We start from the raw sequence: 20,741 nt of genomic DNA on the forward strand, positions 1-20,741 counted from the left end.
GTTTAGGGCTGTTGTACATAGGATCGCTATGAGTTGCAAGCAACTCAATGGCACACAACAACAACAATAGATAGGTTGTGTTGTTGGTTGTTAACTGCAGCCAAGTTGCCCAGAGAGAAACAAAAATAAATATGGAAAAATCCTAACCACTGATCAAGCTGCGTAAAGTGTACACTGGAATCCTCTATAGTTTCAACTTTTTTGTATGTTTTCAATTAATTAAAAATAAAAATTACGGCGCCCCGGCCTGCGGACACCCAGGACTCCAAGATGGCCTCTGTCGTACCACTGAAGGAGAAGAAGCTCTTGGATGTAAAACTGGGGGAGCTGCCCAGCTGGATACTGATGCGGGACTTCACCCCGAGTGGAATCGCAGGAGCGTTCCAGCGAGGCTACTACCGGTACTACAACAAGTACGTCACCGTGAAGAAGGGGGGCATCGCTGGGCTGTCCATGGTGCTGACAGCTTACGTGGTGTTCAGCTACTGCCTTTCTTACAAGGAGCTCAAACATGAACGGTTACGGAAGTACCACTAAGAGGCGCCGTCTGCATTCCTGGCCGGGTGCCTTTGCCCTGGCGCCCTTCCCTTCTTCAACAGCCCTCTGCCTCCTAGATTGAGAACTCTGTCCAATAAAAGATGACACACTCAAAAAAAAAAAAAATTAAAAAATAAAAATTACTTAAAAGGACAGTGCTAACTGGGGGGAGAGGTGGAATTAAGGTAGACTGAAACATTCTGAAAAAGAGGAGCATCCATTGCAGAAATGATTTCTAAACTCAACGTAATCTGTTCACAAACACATGGGTGTCTACACAGCCCCCACAAGCAATGGTTCCAATATTTGTGCTGGTGAGGCACTTCCCTGAGGAGCAGCATTCCTCCAGGGACACACAACAAATACGTGTGCACACATATACATGTATACCTATGTACACACAGTAAGAGACACACTCACAAACATACACCAGGACACGCTCATAAAATATACACATAAATATCAGCCAAAAGGCACACAGTCACAACACATACACATAAATACCAGCTAAGAAACAAACTGAGGATAATCAGCAGTTTATCCTTAAGATTTTTCTTCTCCTTATTCTCTAATACATCCATCGCCTTTCCAGTGGGGAGCCTTATAATATCATCCTATTTAGTCTCCTAACTTCATTCTCTTCCTCTCCAATTTATCCTTCAGACTCTCTCCAGAGTATTAATAAACTATAAATCTGATCACATCTGCTTGCTTAAAAATCTCCAAAGTCACCAAATACTGACTTTCTTCTCACATTCCTCAAATGAGCTTCAACACAGAGCCACTATGTATGTATAACATTTCTACCAGAACTTTTAGGAGATACTGGTAGCATATTTCATTGCATCACAGAATATTATTTAAAGTTGAAAATTGTTCCATTGTGTGAGTGTAACCATAGTTTTTCTATCCACTCATTTGTTGACAGATGCTTGGGTTGCTTCCATCTCTTTGCTATTGTGGATAACACAGCAATAAACATGGTGTACATACATCTGTTTGAGTGGAAGCTCTGGTTTCTTTGAGATATATTCCCAGTAGTGGAATTGCTGGGTCAAATGCTATTTCTATTTCATACATTTTGAGAAAGCACCAGACCACTAGCAGTAAATAAGGGTTCCAATTTCTCTACAACCTCACCAGCATTTGTAACAATGAACTCGTAAAACATTACACAGCATGGGTGACCCTCCAGGACATTATGCTGAGTGAAATAACTCAATCACAAAAGGACAAATACTGCATAACATCACTGTTATAAACCAGGAGGGAAATGGGGGGTTAGAGGGAGACTAGAAAAAGAGTGGTTAGATAATGAACACTGCATTTGGAACAGATTAGGGAAAGAACTGTTTAAAAGAAATATATGGCTAGGCATTATATGTAGGACAAGAGTCCAGAATAATATGTGCATAGTGAAGTGGATTTGGGGAGGAGGAAGGGAAGGGAAAGAGGAAACTGTGCAACAATGATGAATTTTTAAAAAAAAAAGTTAACTGGGAGAGGGAGAAAGAAGGGAGAGAGAAGAAAATGTGCAACAATGAATAAATCAAAATCTAACTTTTCTATAAACTTTTGCTAAAATCACAAGAAAAAAAGAAAATTGAAAATGAGATGCCATTATTAATGCACCACCACATTCCTGCCACCAAGAATTGTTCACTAGCCAATTTTTTTTCTCCTTGGTTCCCTTTCTCCTCCTCCATGTGACAGTCTTCACCTTTCCTTATCCCCACAAAAAAATTACCACTTAATTCTCTTTTATATTTACTTTCTTTGTTTTGCTTATAATACTTCATTTACCTCTATTACTGAATAATATACTCGAATGTACAAATGCACTACATTTTCTTTATTACTCTTCAACACTTCAGCTGTTTTCTTCACCTTGTAGCTACTTGAAATAATGTTATAATCAACAACATGTACAAGTATCTGTTTAAGTTAGTTCCTGTATAAGTCTTTCTGGTTTCTGCCTTGGAATGGAACTGCTGAGCCACTTAGAAAAACGAGAGATGCTCAACAAAACAGATTAACATTGACAATGGGCTTAAGTGCAGCAAAGATTGTACAGCTGGCGCAGGATTGAGGAACATTTTGTTCTGTCACACATGGGGATGCAATATGAATTGGAGCGAACTCAAGGGCACCTAATAGCAACAACCACAATAGTAATACTGGATTCACTGGGCACAAATGTTTGGAGGCCTGATTGTATTCAAATGTATTAAGAAGAAAGGCAGGGTGATCATCTTCTGAAAAATCGACCATTGAAAGTTCCATGGAGCATAGGTTTACTCTTTCATGCATGGTGCCACCATGAGTTATAATTGAACCATAAAGAATTTGACAGCAATTGGTTTGTGGGTAACTTTGTTTTTTAAAAGTGGTTGAGTATATGCTGTTGTTTGGTACCATGCTGTTGGAACCAATTCATAGCTGACCCTCCAGAGGATTTTCAGAGACTATAAATCTCAAGGGAGGAGACTGTCCTTTTTTCTTCAGTGGAGCAACTGGTGGATTCAAACTGAAGACTTTGAATTGTCAGTGGAACTTCTTACCACTCAGCTAGCAGAGTTCCTTCAAGTATATGAGCTCTGGAGAAATAATGGTTAAGTGCTCAGCCACCCAAAAGCCCCTTATGAGAAAGAGTTGGCTTTTACTCTGATAAAAACTAAGAAAACACTATGGGGCAGTTCACCTACCACCAAAAGCATACAGAGAGAGAGAGGGAGGGAGGGAGGGAGAGGGAGAGAGAGAGAGAAAGTAAAATAAAATGCTATTTTTAATATTTCTGTAGGTACAACCCAGTGGCATCCATTACTATTATCACCTAATGCAAATTTTGCCCCTACATGCAATTACTTTCCCAGGTATTGCCAAACTGATTTCCACAGTAGCAGGATCATTTTGCATTCTCACCTCCACATCCTTACCAGCATTTTTTTATTTCTCATTTTTCCATTAATAGCCATCCTAGTGGGTAAGAAGTGGTATCTCACTGTGTTTTTTATTTATATTTTCCTAATAACTAATGACTTGGAATATCTTAATATTTTTTCCCTCCTTTTTTTTCTTTTTTTTTTTTTTTTGGTAAGGAGTTGTAGCACCATCTCATAGCCCAGAGGCAGACAATTCTAATCCACCAGCTGCTCAAAGGTACAAATATGGGTAATTTCCTCCTGTGCAGTTCACAACATCTGAAAACCTGCTGCAGGATCAGTTATGACTCAGTTATGACTTGATGACATATAACAACAATAAGGCTCTTTAATTAATCCATCAGCCTCAAATAAGACAAAACCAGAAAGACCATCATCCAAATGTGAGAACCTGTCAGCTCATATCTTAATACAGAAGGCAATGGAACACCTCTTTTCATGTGTTTATTTGCCATTTGTGTTTCTTCTTTAGAGAAATATCTGTTCAAATATGTTGCTAATTTTAAAATTGAGTTGTCTTTTTATTGTCTCACTGTTAAGAATTCTTATATATTCCAGATATTGTACTTAATAAGATACACGGTTACCAAACATTTTTCTCCTATTCTTTAAATTATCTCCTCATCTTCTTAAGCAATTCCCTTGAGGCAGAAAAATGTTTGTTTTGATGAAGTTCAGTTTATATATTTTTTTTATCCTGATGTCTGTGCTCTTGGTACCACATCTAAGAATTCATTTTTTAAAAAATAAAGCCTTGAAGATTTACTTCCAAGAATTTCATATTTCAGTTCTTATATTCAGGTCACTGATCCAGTTTAAGTTCATTTTTACATATGTTGTGAGATAGAGGTTTGACCTCATTCTTTTACAAGTGGACATCAATTTCCTCAATATCAAGTCATAAAAGTATGTTTTCCAGGGAGCGCTGGTGGCATAGTGGAAAGATGCTGAACGGCAATCCCAGAGGTATGCAGCTCAAATCCACCAGATGCTCTGCTGGAGAAGGAGGGGCAATAATCTCCTGTACCAGTCTGATCCTATTTTATGGTACACAAACAAAAAATAATAAAATAAAATAAAAAATTAAGAATAATGTTTCCTTCCCCATTGACTAGCCCTTTATTTTTGTAAAATCAGCCATAGCCATATAAGCTTGTTTCTCCTATGTCTAAACTCTCTCTTCTATTCCATTGACCTACTATGCTTACCCTTCTAACCACACCACCATGTTTTAATCACTGCAATTCCACAGTACACTTTGAAATTGGAAAATGGGAGTCCTCATACTTGGCTCTTCTTTTTTCAGGATTGTTTTAGATATTGAGGACCTCTTGCAATTCCATACTGACATGTCTGCTTGTTATTTTGGCAAGCCCTGGGATATTTAGTACTTTTTTCCAACACCACAACTCAAATGCATTGGTTCTTCTGTCATCCTTATTCATTGTTCAGTTTTCAGATGCATAGCAAATTACTGCAAAGACTAAAGCTTGATTGGGCACACCTTAATTTTTAAACTCACATCATTGCTCTTCAGTAATTTGGAGAGGTCCCTGAGAGCAGATTTCTTTCAGCCAAGATTCTTCTAACATCAATAGTGATAAGTGCCATAGCCTCTTTTAAACCCAACTTAAATCTCTGGCAGTTCTCTGCCAATGTACTGTACTAGTTATTTTTTATTATTTTCAGTATTATTTTGATTGCATATGATATTAATTATATTGTTCAATAATTTCCACATTCCACTGAATCACCTTTGTGGAAATGGGAACAAATATGGGTTTTTTTTTTTCTAGTCAGATGGCCAAGTGACGACTGTCTTCAACATTTCCTAGCACAGACTGGTGAGCACACCTAGGGCTGCATCTGTTAGATGAAACATGTCAGTTGGAATCCCATTGATTTCTTGCAGCCTTATTTTTCACTAATACCTTCAGTACAGCTTGAATTTCTTCCTTCATCACCATTAACTCTTTATCATATACTACTTCCTGAAATGTTTCAGTGTCAATCAAGCCTTTTCAACACAGTGATTCTGTGTATTCTCTCCATCTTCTTTTGATGTTTCCAAGATAATTCAAGATTTTTGCCATAACAGCTCTCACTATTGCAACTCAAAGCTTGAATTTGGTTTTGGGTTCTTTAAATTTGAGAAATGTTGAGATTTTTTTCACTTTTACTCTCCAACTCCAACTCTTTTCACATTCTATTAGAATATTTTACTTTGTCTTCTCAAGCTGCCCTTTGAAAGCTCCTGTTCACTTCTTTTACTCTGGCATCTCTTCTCTAGTTCCCCAAATGCCAGGGAAGCTGTATGAAGACATAGCATCCCCCAGAGCAAGTATCCAAACACTATGGTGACTTTTGTCTATTTCCTCTGTGACCTACAAATTTCTCAAGAATCAAGATTCCATGTGATCTATCACTTTCCAACATTGTTCCAGGCCATAAGGAAGTAGGACTTCAATAAAGAGTTAATCCTTATTGAATAGCCTCTATGGGTTACATTTTTAATGTTCTATATTATTAAACAAATCATAACAGCCTTTCACATTAGGGATTATTAACCTCATTTTATATATGAGGGAACTGAGGCTTAGAAGAGCAGTAATGTGCCTTAAATTACATGGTTAATAAGTGATGATGTCAAAATTTGAGCTCAGCTCTATCTCATTTACTCTTTTCACTATTCACTCCCATGCTGCCTTAAGTCTATTTAGCAGATATATTCAAAGAAGGCAAGTCTCTGCCTTTTTTATTTCTGTTGTTGTTGTTGAGTACTGTTGAGTTGGAAACAACCCACAGCTGACCCTCTGGTGGGTTTTCAGAGGCAGTTAATCACATGGGAGGAGACTGCCAATCCTTCTCCCACAGAGCCACTGGTGACCTGGAATTGCACGCCTTCAGGATTGCAGCACAGCTTCTTGCGACTAAGCCACCAGAATTCTAAAGTCTAGTGAGCAATTAACAAGGTCTGACTGTAGCTTGTATATGTTTTGCTAGAATTGATCCAGTAAAACCTTCAGACACCAGAACCTCTCTAAGGTGGTAACTTGTCACAGAAGGAAAATACAAATACCCTCTTCTAGCATGAACAACCAAAAAAGTGGTAAGATACCCAATAAACACAAAGTAGTCCCATCGAGTCCTGGCTCTCCCAAGTTTCACTGCCTCATAAACAGAGGCTCTGGATAGTACAAACAGATAATATAGGCTTGACTGCTAACCAAAATTTGTAGTTTCAAGTATACCCAGAGCATCTCAGAATAGTGGCCTGGTGATGTCCTTCCAAAATAACCAGCCATTTATAGTCCTATAGAGTTACACTGACATCCACAGAATTTCCAAGAGTCTCATATTATGAGTAAGACGAGAAGTAAACCTTGGATGTAGACAAGGCTGAGAGTCTGAAGGCACAATTCTTGCTTAAAACTGCTCTTCACATGACTGAGCAGAGGCTAAAACCTTAGCCTCTCTAAACTTAATTTGACTCTGAATGTCTAATCAAACCCTAAATGTCTAAGTGACTAGAGCTCAAATAGCAGGCAATGGTAAGGGTCCTAAAATGTCCAGAATCAGTTTGAAAAGAAAGTTCACTTGCATCAAATCTTACCTGTGAGTTGGAAAAATGAGTAGGCTGTGCTCCAAGGTGGAGATAGTCTATTAATGTTTACAACTTTGGATGAATTTCATAATCCTATATGTGCTTCAGGTGCTTTGTCTCTAAACATTTTATCACCTCAGAACTCAAGTAGCACAAGGCCACGTCAGACGCTGTGAAGGCTGTTGGTTATCAGAGTTTTGTAAGTGCTAAATATAAAATAGTGAAGCTGTCCAAAGATTAATTCACACCTATGGCAAGGAATATCCTTGTACTTGGCAGGTGCCTATAGTTCAAGAACACTAACATTGGAGGTAAGATGCACGTTACACTCCGTAAACTCTTCCAACACCTATTCTTTCTAATTGTCTAACCTATTCTTTCTAATGATGGTTAGCAAGTGGATCTGTAGCAATAGATACTGCTGAAAAACAATTTATCCAAAATTTAGCAGGTTAACATATTTTGCCCATATTTTGCCTCACAATTTCTTTAGGTCAACAGTTCAGAAGCAGCTCAACCACATCCTGTGACTTCAGGTCTCTCAAAGGCTTCAATCAATGGGTCAAAAGAGTCTACAATCATTTTAAAGTTCAACTTGGGGAAGATCCTCTTTCACACTCCTGTACCTGATTATCGCTCAAGTGCTGTCGGACAGAGGGTCTGCATTTCACACTGGCTGTTGGCTGGAAGCCTTCCTCACTTCCCTAGTACAAAGCCTTCTCCATCTGGCAGCTCACAACTTGGCAGCTAGCTCCCTCAGGGTGTGTTAGCAAGAGAGGGTAAGCAAGAGACAGAAGAGTCTTCTTATAATACAATCTCAGGAATAATTCCTTTTGTAGTATTCTACTAATGGTATTATGTGCAACATATCAACTTACTAACCAAAAGCTGAGCACTTTGAATCCACCAGCTATTCCACAGGAGACAGATGTGGCAGTCTGTTCCCATATAGATTTACAACCTTGGAGAGTCACTATGAGTCCAAACTACCTCAATGGCACAGGTTTGGCTTGGTTTCATTACTAGTCAGAAAAAAGTCTCCAGGTATAACCACTATTCATGCAGGCTTGGATAGCTAGTGCTAAATTGCTAACTACAACATGAGCCATTCACACACACCAGCCACACTGCAGGAAAAAGGGGAGGCAAGGCTGCTCCAGTAAAGACAACCTTGGAGATCCTCTGGGGAAGTCCTGCTCTGTCCTAAGGGGTTCACATAAATTGTTTCAACTCCACAGTGACAGTTTTGGGGGTTATTGTGAATGCCAGAAAGTGGGTCATTGGGAACCACCCAGAAGCTGCCTACCACAGTGTCACTGGGATCCTTACAACAGAAGCAACATTGAGCTTCACGATGATCTCTTTCCATTTTCTCCCTATTCAACTCTGGATTTTGGACTGTGTCTAGACAGAACATTCCGAGGAGGTGAACTTCTGTTGCTATAGTGCTAGTTGCACTTTGTAATACCTCCTGGTACTCTCAGCTTCACTGTACCAGAGTAATATTATGAAATACACATATGCACACATACCAAAAAAAAAGGAATTCTCCCTTTTAGAGGCAATCTAGGATGATATCCCTAAAGAATAAACTTCACAAAAGTGGTGAAAAAAGAAAAGACTTCATAAGTCTCAAACAAAAGACCTGGCTCAGTTCAAGTCTTGTCTTTGACACAAATTTAATCCTGTGACCCACCCCCAACCCAGATCTTCACTCTTCTAGACCTCCATTCCTTCATTTACCAAGAGAGTAAGGAAGCATAGGCAGTTAGAGCACAACTCTCTCAAAGGCCTCTCCCAGCTCTTTTCCAATGAGAATTCTAACAACCTCTTCCCTAGGGGTCCAAGGGCAAATCCATTTACTCTCTTTTCACATTAACTCTCGAGCAGCCTGGAACTCTGGTCAGCAGGTCTTCTAGGACCAGCATTTCAATATCCACAATAACGAAAATCTCCCAAACACCATGCCCCTCCGTGAGACCAGATTATCCAGGATCAGTGCATCTACCAGAGCATTTTTAAACCAATTAATTGGTGCTCAGACTGACAGTCCAGGTTCTTGTTCTACCACAATACCCTACCGGGTGATGCACAGGATGCTGAGTTGTTCCAGTGGAGGGTAAACCTGGGAAAAATCTCTTGCAATTTCAACATTCTCAGCACTCTCACATATGAAAATTTTGATAGCTGACAATAACACATCCAACCAGAAACAAATCACCATTATTCGGCATCATTGATAGATCACCCACTAAGCAGATGTATGAGAATTTGGGTTGTAATTACCTACAGAATGCTTGCCAGTCGTTATTGCCCCAGGATATTTTTTTCAGGCACACAGATGTATTTTATACACACTGTCCAAAATTCCAGCAATCAGAGGTACTTTAGTGACAGTATTAGCAAGCCAGCTATCTGTAATAACCTATTTGCTTTCCTGAGTCCTGATTCAGTACTCTTCGCAATTACTCCTCAGGTTCTCAGTTTTGATTCTTCATCTTTTGTTACAATTGCATTTATATCATAACATGAGAGTGGATAATAAATGGCTCACCTCCTTGTCTCTGCTTAAAACTTCCCCACTCCCCCTAAAAAAAAATAAAACATAGCAATAGAAAACCTGGTTTTGGATTATGAATGTATATAGGATTCTTCACACACAGACTGGATTGAAGTAAGTTATATTAACGCCTTTAGTGTCAAATAAACAAAGTCCTCTCAGCATTTTCTACATTTCTGCCATTTAGAACGATCAGGGCTGGAATGACTCATGCTCACCATCACAGAGTGAAGCATTATTCCTGTTAGCTGCTGTGGACTTGACCCCTATTTTGTGTCGACCACAGTGGAACAAAATGCTACCAGGTCCTGTGACATTCCCAAGATTGACTCCAGGCTGGACCACTGTGACCCACAGGGGTTTTATTTGCTGAACTTTGGGAGTAGACTGGTTTTCCCCAGTCTGTTTTTGTCTGAAAATCTGCTGAGCATCAGAACAAAACACAAGGCTCTGGTGGCAGACTGGTGGTGGCTGCACGTGAGCTGAACTGGCCAGAAATTGAACCTGGGTCCTTCATGTTGCTGAAGGTAAGAATGCTACCACTGAACCACCAATTCTGCACTGTTGTTGTTGTTGTTGTTATGTGCCGTCGAGTCATTTTAGACTCATAGCGACCCTATGCACAACAGCCCTAAACCCTGCTCTATCCTGCGGCAACCGCACTGTCTCTGACACACCCATCCCGATTACCCCAGTCACCGAATCAATCCCTCTCATAGAGGGTCTTCCCCTCCTGCGCTGTCCCTCCACCCTCCCAAGCATGATGTCCCTCTCCAAGGACCCGTCCCTCCTGGCAACATGTCCAAAGTATGTCAGACGAAGCCCCAGAATCCTTGCCTCCAAGGAGTAGCTTGGTTTAATCCTCTCCAAGATGAATCTGTTTGTTTTCCTGGCAGTCCATGGTACATTCAGTACTCTTCTCCAGCACCACAGCTCAAAAGCATCCACTCTCCTTCTGTCCTCCCGAGTCATTGTCCAACTCTCTGATGCATAACAAGCGATTGCAAATACCATGGCCTGTATCAGGCGCACCTTAGTCTCCAGAGAGACACCGTTGCTCCTGAGTACAATAGCTAAAATAATTCCGTAATTGCTCCTTCCTGGGCCCTTTCAATCCTATTCAACTCCACTCTCCCCCTTCCCAGGCCAAATCAAGCCATCTCATCCCCTTCCACTACCCTCATATCAGAAACGATTCTTTGAATTCATCTGCCTATCATCCCCAATTCTTCTCTACTTCCATTTACTAAAACCTGGTTTCTCCCCTGAGCAGGCACTCCAAAGAAGATCACTGCTTCTACCACTCATCCTAGGTAAAACAAAGAAGAAGAAAAATCACTACTGAATCTCTTCTGACTCATAGAAATCCTCTGTCAGGTTCCCAAAGCTATAAATCTTTACGGAAGTAGTCTTTGCCATCTTTCTCCTACAGAGAAGCTGGCAGATTTGAACCAACAATCTTTCAGTCAGCCGCCTAACATGTAACAGTCTGGGGCTCCATTTCAGCTCAAGGATTTATCCATTCTTGCTTCCTCAGTCTGCTTCCACCATCACCTTTTGTATCTTGTTTTAATCCACTATTCCACCTTCTCCCTGCACTTCTGTATTCTGGCTTCAGAACACTCCCCCCTACCGTGTTCAGTGACTTCCCACTGTCACTCCCATCCCCCTAGCTGACATCCTCTTCCACCATCCTCAAAGCTGGCTAGGCTGGGTTTTTTTAATATACTAGTTTATTTACAAAATTCAGATACACTGTTTTCCAGAACAAATTCTTCCAATATCCCTCACCCCCCACACATCCCCATCAAATTGTACAACCCCATGATTAATCCCATCCTCCCCCTGCACATCCTCTTCTATCATTTATGTATTTAAACACTCCAACACCCTTCACCTTCATTCTCCTTCAAACTTCCTATGCAAATTTGTGGGCATGAGACCTTTTTTAACTTCCAAAACACCAGGTAAGTACTCTTACTCTGTAAACTCCCTACTGACTACTACCTATTCCCTGCAGGGCCCATCTCTTTCTCATTGAATTAGGTCTTTGCTTCCAAACAGTCAATCCCATTACCAGTTGCCTCTGGCCTACCTGGTGTCCAAGCTAAACCACTGAAGTCATCATTCACTAACACCCTAGTATCCCTGCTGCCCCTGACCTTCCAGTCACTTGCTCATTCATACACTTCATCGTCCCACCTATAAGAGAACTAGTGTCTGAAAAACAATGTATTCAAATTTTGTAAATAAACTAGTGTAATTTAAAAAAAGAGAGAGAACTAGCATGTATGTGATACTGTTGGCAATATGCGGCAAAGTCAGTCAGTCCAAACATCAGTGGGTCCCAACTAGTGATGAAGTGTTAAGAGTGGATAGCTCTTCCCACCTTTCAGCTGCACCAAACCATTTTCACTCTTCTAATCTAGGTTCTTTGGAAGCAGGAGTGGCATCCACTTCCACAGTAGCTTGCCTCTGGAAACCCTATGAACCCGGAGAAAGGATGAAAGTTATACAGGGGGTGTCCAGGACTTTTATTCATAGGGTCGCTATGGGTCGCCTGTGACTCGATGGCACGTACCAACAACAATATAGGTTCTACCTTCTCCTTTGATGACTGACTCATTGAAAACCTCCATCAGATTTCTGAGGCTGTAAATCTTTACAGAAGGAGTCTGCCCTTCCATCTTCCTTGGAGTGACTGGTGGGTAAGTTAGCATCTCGGCACATAATACATGATACCATCAGAGATTCCTTCACTAAGGAGGAAAAATACCCCAAATTCATTGCCACTGAGTGGGAATCAACTCAGAGTTAACCTTCCAACAAGTTTCTCATGCTGTAAAATGCCTGGGAAAAGCATCTTGTGGATTGGAAGTATAAGAGGCAGGGCCTTTGCATTATCAGTACATCTCCGTACAGACTAGACTACCAGAGCTACCTTTCGTTACTTCTCCCAGACTCACCCTTCCTTCCTTCCTTCCTTCCTTCCTTCCTTCCTTCCTTCCTTTCTTTCATACTGGTTTACTTACAAAGTTTCTACATATTACTTTTCACACTGGATCTTTCCCCTTTTCTTTACCCTTCCTTCCTCCACTCATCAAATTGTATGACCCTATGATTAAGCCCCTTCTCCCCCCCCCCATCCTCCACCCTCTTCTCCCCCATATCCACCTTGGATCCTCGTATGCAGTATTTGTCTTTATGAGACTGAGTTCACTTAACATAATGTTCTCCCATCCCTCCCATATTAGGTGCTAGTAGTAGTAATAGTTGTTGTTGTTGTTGTTATGTGCTATCAAGGCACCTGCAACTCATAGCAACCCTATGTACAACAGCCCTAAATCCTGCTCTATCCTGTGCTAATCTTACTGTCTCTAATACACCTACTAATACATTACCACAGTTACTGAATCAATCCATCTCATCAAGGGTCTTCCTCTCCTACACTGTCTCTCCATCCTCCCAAGCACGATGTCCCTCTCCAAGCACCATCCTGCCTTGCAACATATCCAAAATATGTCAGATGAAGCTTCAGAATCCTTACCTCCAAAGAGCAGCCTGGCTTTCCCTTCTCCATGACAAACTTTTTGCTCCCCTAGCAGTCAACACTATATTCAATACTCTTCTTCAATACCACAGCTCCGAGGCATCAATTCTCCTTCTATCATCCCTTGTCATTGTCCAGCTTTCTGATGCATAGCAAGTAACTGCGAAGGTGATGGCCTGTATCAAGCACACCTTCATCTCCAGACTGACATTATTGCTCTTTAGTACTTTGGAGAGATCTCTTACAGCAGACTTTCCAAATGCAATTTGTCTTTTAATTTCCTGGCTGCTATTACCACAAGTGTTGACTGCAGAGCCAAGCAAACTGAAACTGTTAACAACCTCAGTCTCTTCACCATCCATACTGATGCTGCCAGTTGGCCCAGTGGTGAGAATCTTTGCTTTCTTGATATTGAGCTTCAATGCATATTGAAGGCTTCTGTCCTTGACCCTCTGCAACAAGTGCTGGAGGTCCTCCTGAGTTTCAGCAAGCAGGGTTGTGTCATCTGCATAAAACAAATCGTTAATGAGTCAACCTCAATCCTGATGCCACATTTTAGGTAGTAATTTACAAATCATTTTACTATAATTTCTCAATCCATTCAATTGTGGTTGGACATCTGGGCTGTTTCCATGTTCTCACAATCATGAATAACAGTGTGATGAACCTTACTGTACAAGTCTCTGTTTGTGCCTCAGTTCTCATTTTCTCAGGGTATATTCCAAGTTAGTGGAATATCTGGGTCATACAGAATTTCTATGTTCAGCTTTTTGAGGAAATGCCAAACTGCCTTCCAGAGTTGTACCATTTTACAATCCCACCAACAGTGTGTAACATTCCTTTTCTCTCCACATCCTCTCCAACATTCATTACTTGCTGCCCTGCTAAACTTTGCCACTGCTACTGGGATAAGATCATAGTTCATTGTGGTTTCAATGTGCATCTCTCATTGCCAGTAATTTTGAGCTTTTCTTCATGCCTCTGTTGTCCCAACCACTTTTTTTTTCTTCTTTCTTTTTTAATGTACAAATTCAAACATTGTAAGACATTATTACAAATCATTAATATAATTTATAAAGAAGACTTGAAAAGGGAGTAAGAAAAGGAACTTACGACAATTGTGAATGTTGTGAATCATAGTAAACATAAGATGGAAAGAATTACAAAATATTATTTATCCACTTGTGTGATGAGATAAACTTTTATTTAAAAAAATCTATTTTATTGTATTTTGTTTTATTTAGTGTTCCTATAAAGTTTGTATACATTGTTTCACACTATTCTACATTCACATTGTTTCATACAATCATTCCCATGCATTATGTTTTATAAAATTAAACATCATTGGATATGCTATTCATCACCCTGTCTTTTCAGGTCTCTCCAGATTCTTCCCATTTCCCTTCAAATTATGCAACTCTGTGATTTCACCTCTACCCATTTTCACCCTTATCCTCCCACCCCTTCTCCTCTTGTGTCCCCACACGTTTTACTAGTTATCTATTTTCCCTTATATCTCTAGTGAAGGATTTACTGCTCCATGTAACTTTTACCGAAGATGTCTGCATAGTTTGGACTATTCAACATCTGTACCCACCCAAGTCACTGCTGACCATGTCAGTGCTAAAGAAGGTTTTGAAGGCAAAGGGAACTTTTGGGAAAGAATGTAAAGGGCATCTCATAGCACATCCTGTCTTCCATTAATTTTTCTCTTACTCCTATAGGAGTAAGAGTAGTGCGAGAACCAGACCCACCTCAGATGTTTATAATATAGAGATACAATTTTTATGGTTTTACATATTGTTTAACAGAGAAAAATTCTGGATTTTATTAATAGCTCTTTTTCTTCTTGTGCTTATTGCTAATAATTTCCTTGTTTTTCTATGCTGATTTACATTTTCCTTCCCTTTACTCTTTATTTATTATCTATCCCTCTAAGTTCAAGCTTCTTTCTTTTAGTCTTTTTAAAATATTTTGCTCTTAATCCTCTTTGTGGAAGTATTAACACTCAAAGAGCACTCTTAATTCCTTAATCTTGTACTTAAGCCTCAGACCCATCTACTTTAATGTTTTCCACTTTTCTTCTTTTCTTCTTTTTACTTTGATGTCTTTAACCTTTTGCCTTGTTGGTTTATATGATTTTCTATTTATCTTTTATCTTGTTAATTTATTATCTTATCACTATCTTAATTTTTTTTTCCTTTTTTTTTTTTAGTTGCATTCATAGCTTGCTAGGGCTTTTTAGCTTTACTCTGACTTGAGCTGTATTTTTTTGAGCTGTAATTTTTTGAGTTTTTTTATTTATTCCAATATATTTCAATTATTCCACTCTTCTATTTCTTTTTTCTTGGATCTTATTTAATCTCTCGCTATTAAGTCTTAACCTTTTCTCTGAATTTAATTTTTACCCTCTTATTCTACTCCTTTTAACTTCCTCTTACCAAGTCTCATGTTTAATATAAATGGGCTCTCCACCGCTCCCCTCCCCAAGCCTCCTAACATGTTTCTGATTCAAGCCAAGATCTTTTCAGTTTCTATGCATCTCTCTGATAGTAAAATAAAGATGTTGTTATGTGTAGTCAAGTCGCCTGTGAGTCATAGCAACCCTATGTACACAAGCTCTGTTGCCTGCCCTGTCCTGAGCCAGTGTCACTGACTCTGACACACCTACCCCCATTACTCCAGTTATTGTATCAATCCTTCCCATCCAGGGATTTCCTCTCCCGTGTTGTTCCTCTACTCTTCCATGCATGATGTCCTTCTCAGAAGAATAATTTATGCCTTTGAGATGTGGTATTGAAGAATATTAAATGCCCCATGGACTGCTGAAAGAACAAATAAATGCGTCTTGAAGAATGTGTAACTAGGGTGCTCCCTGAGGTGAAGATGATGAAGATTTGCTTTGCTAGAAAAACAAACAGGTTCATCCTGGAGAGGGTGAAGCTGGGCTGCTCCTTGGAGGCAAGGACTCTGAAGCTTCATCTGACATACTTTGGACATGGTGCAAAGAGGGACCAGTCCTTGGAGAGGGGCACCATGCTTGGAAGGGTGGAGGGACAGTGCAGGAGGGGAAGACCCTCCATGAGATGGATTGACTCAGTGATTGGGGTAACAGGGGCAGGTGTGTCAGAGATGGTGAGATTGGCACAGGATAGGGCAGAGTTTAGGGCTGTTGTACATAGGGTCGCTGAGTCACAGGCGACTCGACAGCGCATAACAACAACAACTTTGGCCATGTTGTTAGAAGAGGCCAATCCTTGGAAAAGGTGTAATTGGTATGCTAACATACAGCAGTTGAAAAAGACTGCCTAGAACTCTGCTGAAAATCCTGGTATAATATCTGGGTTTTGTTGCTAGGACATAGGAGAGAGACAAACATATAGCATGTGAGAAACATATGGCTTTAGTACATTGCTGAACGCCATTAGTTTCTTCCACAGATGTCTTTGTAAAACATAAATAAATATATATGAAGGCCCACAATAAGGAAATCCTGTGCTTTGTGCTAATCTATTTTCATGGATCAGAAATGTCTTTCAAGTCACATTACCTAGAGGATCAAGGAACTGAGCTGAAGTCTGTGACTGTGAGTCCATCAATACAAAGCTCTGACTAGATCAAACTAAACTTCAAGCTACAAGTGTTTCATATGCTCATGAAATCTATACTTCTTCATCCATGGAACTGTGGCAGTGATATTGAACTTTCTTTAGTGACAGAGTGCCTTGCTTAAATTAAATCTCATATAGAATTCTAAGCAGATAAATGTAGAGTTGGTGTGACTAAAGAAACAAATGTCAGAGGTCCCCTTTACTTGATCTTTACCCCAACTACTCTAGCATTTTTCAGATTTAAAGGGTGAAATTTCGACACTTTCAGGTTCATTGTTGTTATTGTTGTTAGGTGCCATCAAGTCGAGTGGGACTCATAACAACCTATGAACACAAGATGTGAACCCTGTCCTGTTCTATGCCATTCTCATCATTTCTGACATACTTGAGCCCATTGCTGCTGTCACCATGTCAACCTATCTCATTGAAGGTGTTACACTTTTGCATTGTTGTTATTGTTGTTGTTATGTACTGTCAAGTCTGAATCAACACATAGCTGACCCTCTAGTAGATTTTCAAAGTTAATCTCATGGGAGAAGATTGCCCATATTTCTCCCACAGAGCAGCTTGTGGATTTGATCTGGGTACCTTCAAGACTGCAGTACAGCTTACCACCAGACCACCAGAGCTCCCTCTTTTCCACTCTTTCCACCTTTCCAAGCATGATGTCCCTTTCCAAGGAATAGCCTCTCCTAGCAACATGCTCACCGTATGTGAAACAAAGTTCTCCATTATTACCTGTAAGGGGCTCTCTGGTTGTTTTTTTTTTTATTTTTAACAGCACATCTGTTTGTTCCTTTGGCAATCCATAGGTTATTCCATGCTCTTCTCCAATATCACACCTCAAAGACATCAATTATTATTCTTCTGTCATCCTTATTCACTGTCTAACTCTCAGACAGATGCATAGAGAGTGACTGAAATAACCATGGTTTGAATCAACACCCTATGTTATGCAGATGACAAAACCTTGCTTGCTGAAAGTGAAGAGGACTTGAAGCACTTGTTGCAGAAGATTAAAAAAAAAATACCCCACCTACAACCTTCAATATGGATTGCATTTCAATATCCAGAAGACAAAACTGGACCAATAAGTAACATCGTGATAGACAAAGATTGAAATTGTCAATGATTCCATCTTACTTGGATCCACAATCAACACCCTTGGTACCAGCAGTTAAGAGATCAGGAAATGTATTGCATTGGGAAAGTCTGCCATTAGAGACCGCTCCAAATGACTGAGAAGCAATGATGTCCACTTGAAAATGGAAAATGAGTTTGTTCTCTGGGGTCCTAATAATGATCCATACCTCACATTTTATACAAAAATAAAATTAAGAGGTATCTTCTCGATCAGCAAAAAAGAAGAGAATGTAACATGTCCTTCAGGGCCAGAGATTCTTGCACCTGTCAAACTAGGAAGCAGCAGTCATAGCAGCCACAGCAGAGAATCAGAGACCAGGTATGAGATGGAGCAGGTCTTAGGACTGCTACACCATGGTACTGGAGTTAGGAGCCATCTGTCCACATTTGTTGGAGGACTTGGGGAAGGGGGTAAGAGCCATATTTGGACTGAGAACTTTGTAACACTAGCCTAAAGCTGTAGGCTCAAAGGCTGAGGTGTCTGTGAGCACATTTTGGAAGTTGTCCTGACTGTATTCTGCTGCTAACCTAAATTATAGCCTTTTTTAATTAATTCTTTATATTTTATATTGGTTTGCATACAAAATTAATATGCATTGCATTTCATTTATATATATTGTGTTTCACACATTCCTCTATTCACATTGTGTTTTGTAAAATTAATCACCATTGATCCATGCCCACCGTTATCCCACCTTTTCAGGTCCCCACTTGATCTTTCCTAATTCCTTCAATCCTGCACTCTGTCCAAGATATCCTCTCCCCTCCACCCTCAACTCTCCTCTTCCCTCCCCTTTCCAGTTTGGACTTTTGTATACATCTTACTACTAATCTATTTCTATATAATGGTTTTGTGCAGTATTTGTCCTTATGAGATTGAGTTAGTTCACTCAGCATAATGCTGTCCAACATCTATCATGTTATATAGTATTTTTCAAAAGCATTGCTCCTGAGTGCTGCATAATATTCCATTGTGTGAATGTACCACAATTTCTCAATCCGTTAATTTGTTCATAGACATTTGGCTGTTTCCATTTTCTTGGTATTGTGTATAATTGCTATGAATATCGGTGTATAAATCTCCATTTGTGTCATAGTTCTATTTTCCTTAGGGTATATTCCTGGTGGTAAAAGAGCTGAGTCATATGGAATTTCTATGTTCAACTTTTTGAGGAAATGACAAACTGCCTTCCACAATAGTATAATTTTACAATTCCACCAACAGTGCATGAGAGTTTCAATCTCTCCACATCCTCTCCAACATTTATTTCTGACTGTCCTATTAAATTTTGTCACTGCTACTGGGGTGAGATGTTATCTCACTGTGGTTTTGATTTTCATTTCTCTTATTGCATTCTCATGGATTTTTAGCATCACTTCATGTGTCTTTTGGCCATTCAAATGTCTTCTTCTGTGAACAGTCTTTCCATGAAAGCTAAAGTAGGATCTACATCTCACACCATATCCAAAAATCAACTCAAGACAGATCAGAGACCTAGGGATAAAGCTCAAAACTCTAAAGATCACAAGAGACAAAATGGGACCAAACTTGAAGGCCTAGCCTATGTACAAAGAGGCTGGCAAATATAGTCATAAGTGCACAACCAGAAGTGGACAACTTGAAGAATGAGATTGCCTAAAGATTAAATCCCTGCATGCATCAAAAACTTTCTCCAGTTGGATGAAAAGAAAACCTGCTTACTGCAAAAAACATCTGCAATGCCATCCCAGAAAAGAATCTCATCATGAAAGTCCACAGAATCCTACAGGGCCCCCACAAGAAAAAGACTGATGACCCAATTACAAAATGGACAAAAGACATAGAAATTATAGCCTTCTGAATTCTCCCTTAAAAAAAAAACAAACTCGAGACCAAATAAATATTTACGCTTAAAACCTAAAAGTATAAAGATAATCAAAGAAAAAATAGGGGTACATTTATAAACTTTATTTAATAGACTATCAAACAAAACCAAACTTTCACAAACAGCATAGAAGAAAAGCTTAGACAAATTGGACCTTCTAAAACTTAAATCCTTATGCACAGCAAAAGACTCATCCAAAAGAGTAAAGACTTCCAGGCTGGGATGAAAGTATTTGGCAAAGCTCATATCCAACAGCCAGGATCTGTTGGCTGTGGTGTTGGAGAAGGGCACTTAATATCCCATGAAAGGCCAAGAGTACAAACAGATAACATCTTGGAGAAAGTGCAACCAGGGTACTCCGTGGAGGTAAAGATGGCAAAACTTCCTCTCACATAATTTGAGCATGTTTTTAGGAGAGGTTATTATTTGGAAAGGGATATCATTAGAAAGGTGAAGGGTAGGCAAAGGAGAGGAAGACTCTCAAAGACATGGATTGACATGATGACTGCAGTACTAGGGTAGCTCTGGTGGCCTAATGGGAAGAAGCTGCACTGCAATCCTGAAGGTATGCAGTTCAAGGCCACAGTTACTCCACAGGAGAAAGATGGGCCATCTCCTCCCGTGCAATTAACTGCCTCTGAAAACCTGCCAGAGGGTTAGCTGTGGGTCGGTTTTGACTCTATGGTACACAACAACACCTACAACATGCCAGAAATGATGAGGATGGCAAAGGATAAGAGAGGTTTCAGAGCTATTGTTTATAAGGTCACTAGGAATCATGTTTGACTCAATGGCACCTAACAATAACAACATATCCAACAAGAAACTAATCTCTAAAATATATAGAAAATCTCCACATTTAACCAAAATACCAACAAATCAGTTTTATAATAATGAGCAGATTATATGAATAGTCATCTGGCCAAATA

At 39.8% G+C, this 20,741-nt stretch overlaps 1 protein-coding gene across 2 annotated transcripts; it reads left to right on the top strand.

Annotated features, from left to right (window-relative positions):
* Positions 1-270: 270 nt before the first annotated feature.
* LOC102865063 (ATP synthase subunit f, mitochondrial-like) lies at positions 271-537 on the top strand. Of its 2 annotated transcripts, XM_006882936.1 has the most exons (2): positions 271-391; positions 509-537. In XM_006882936.1, exons 1-2 carry the CDS (start codon positions 271-273, stop codon positions 535-537), a joined length of 150 nt encoding a protein of 49 aa, XP_006882998.1. The 2 variants fall into 2 exon arrangements, with proteins under 2 accessions (XP_006882998.1, XP_006882997.1); XM_006882935.1 differs by having other exon boundaries at positions 271-537.
* Positions 538-20,741: the final 20,204 nt, after the last annotated feature.

The sequence above is a fragment of the Elephantulus edwardii genome, unplaced genomic scaffold (assembly GCF_000299155.1).
Source record: "Elephantulus edwardii isolate Elephantulus edwardi_28Jun2011 unplaced genomic scaffold, EleEdw1.0 scaffold00026, whole genome shotgun sequence".
Taxonomy (NCBI): domain Eukaryota; kingdom Metazoa; phylum Chordata; class Mammalia; order Macroscelidea; family Macroscelididae; genus Elephantulus; species Elephantulus edwardii.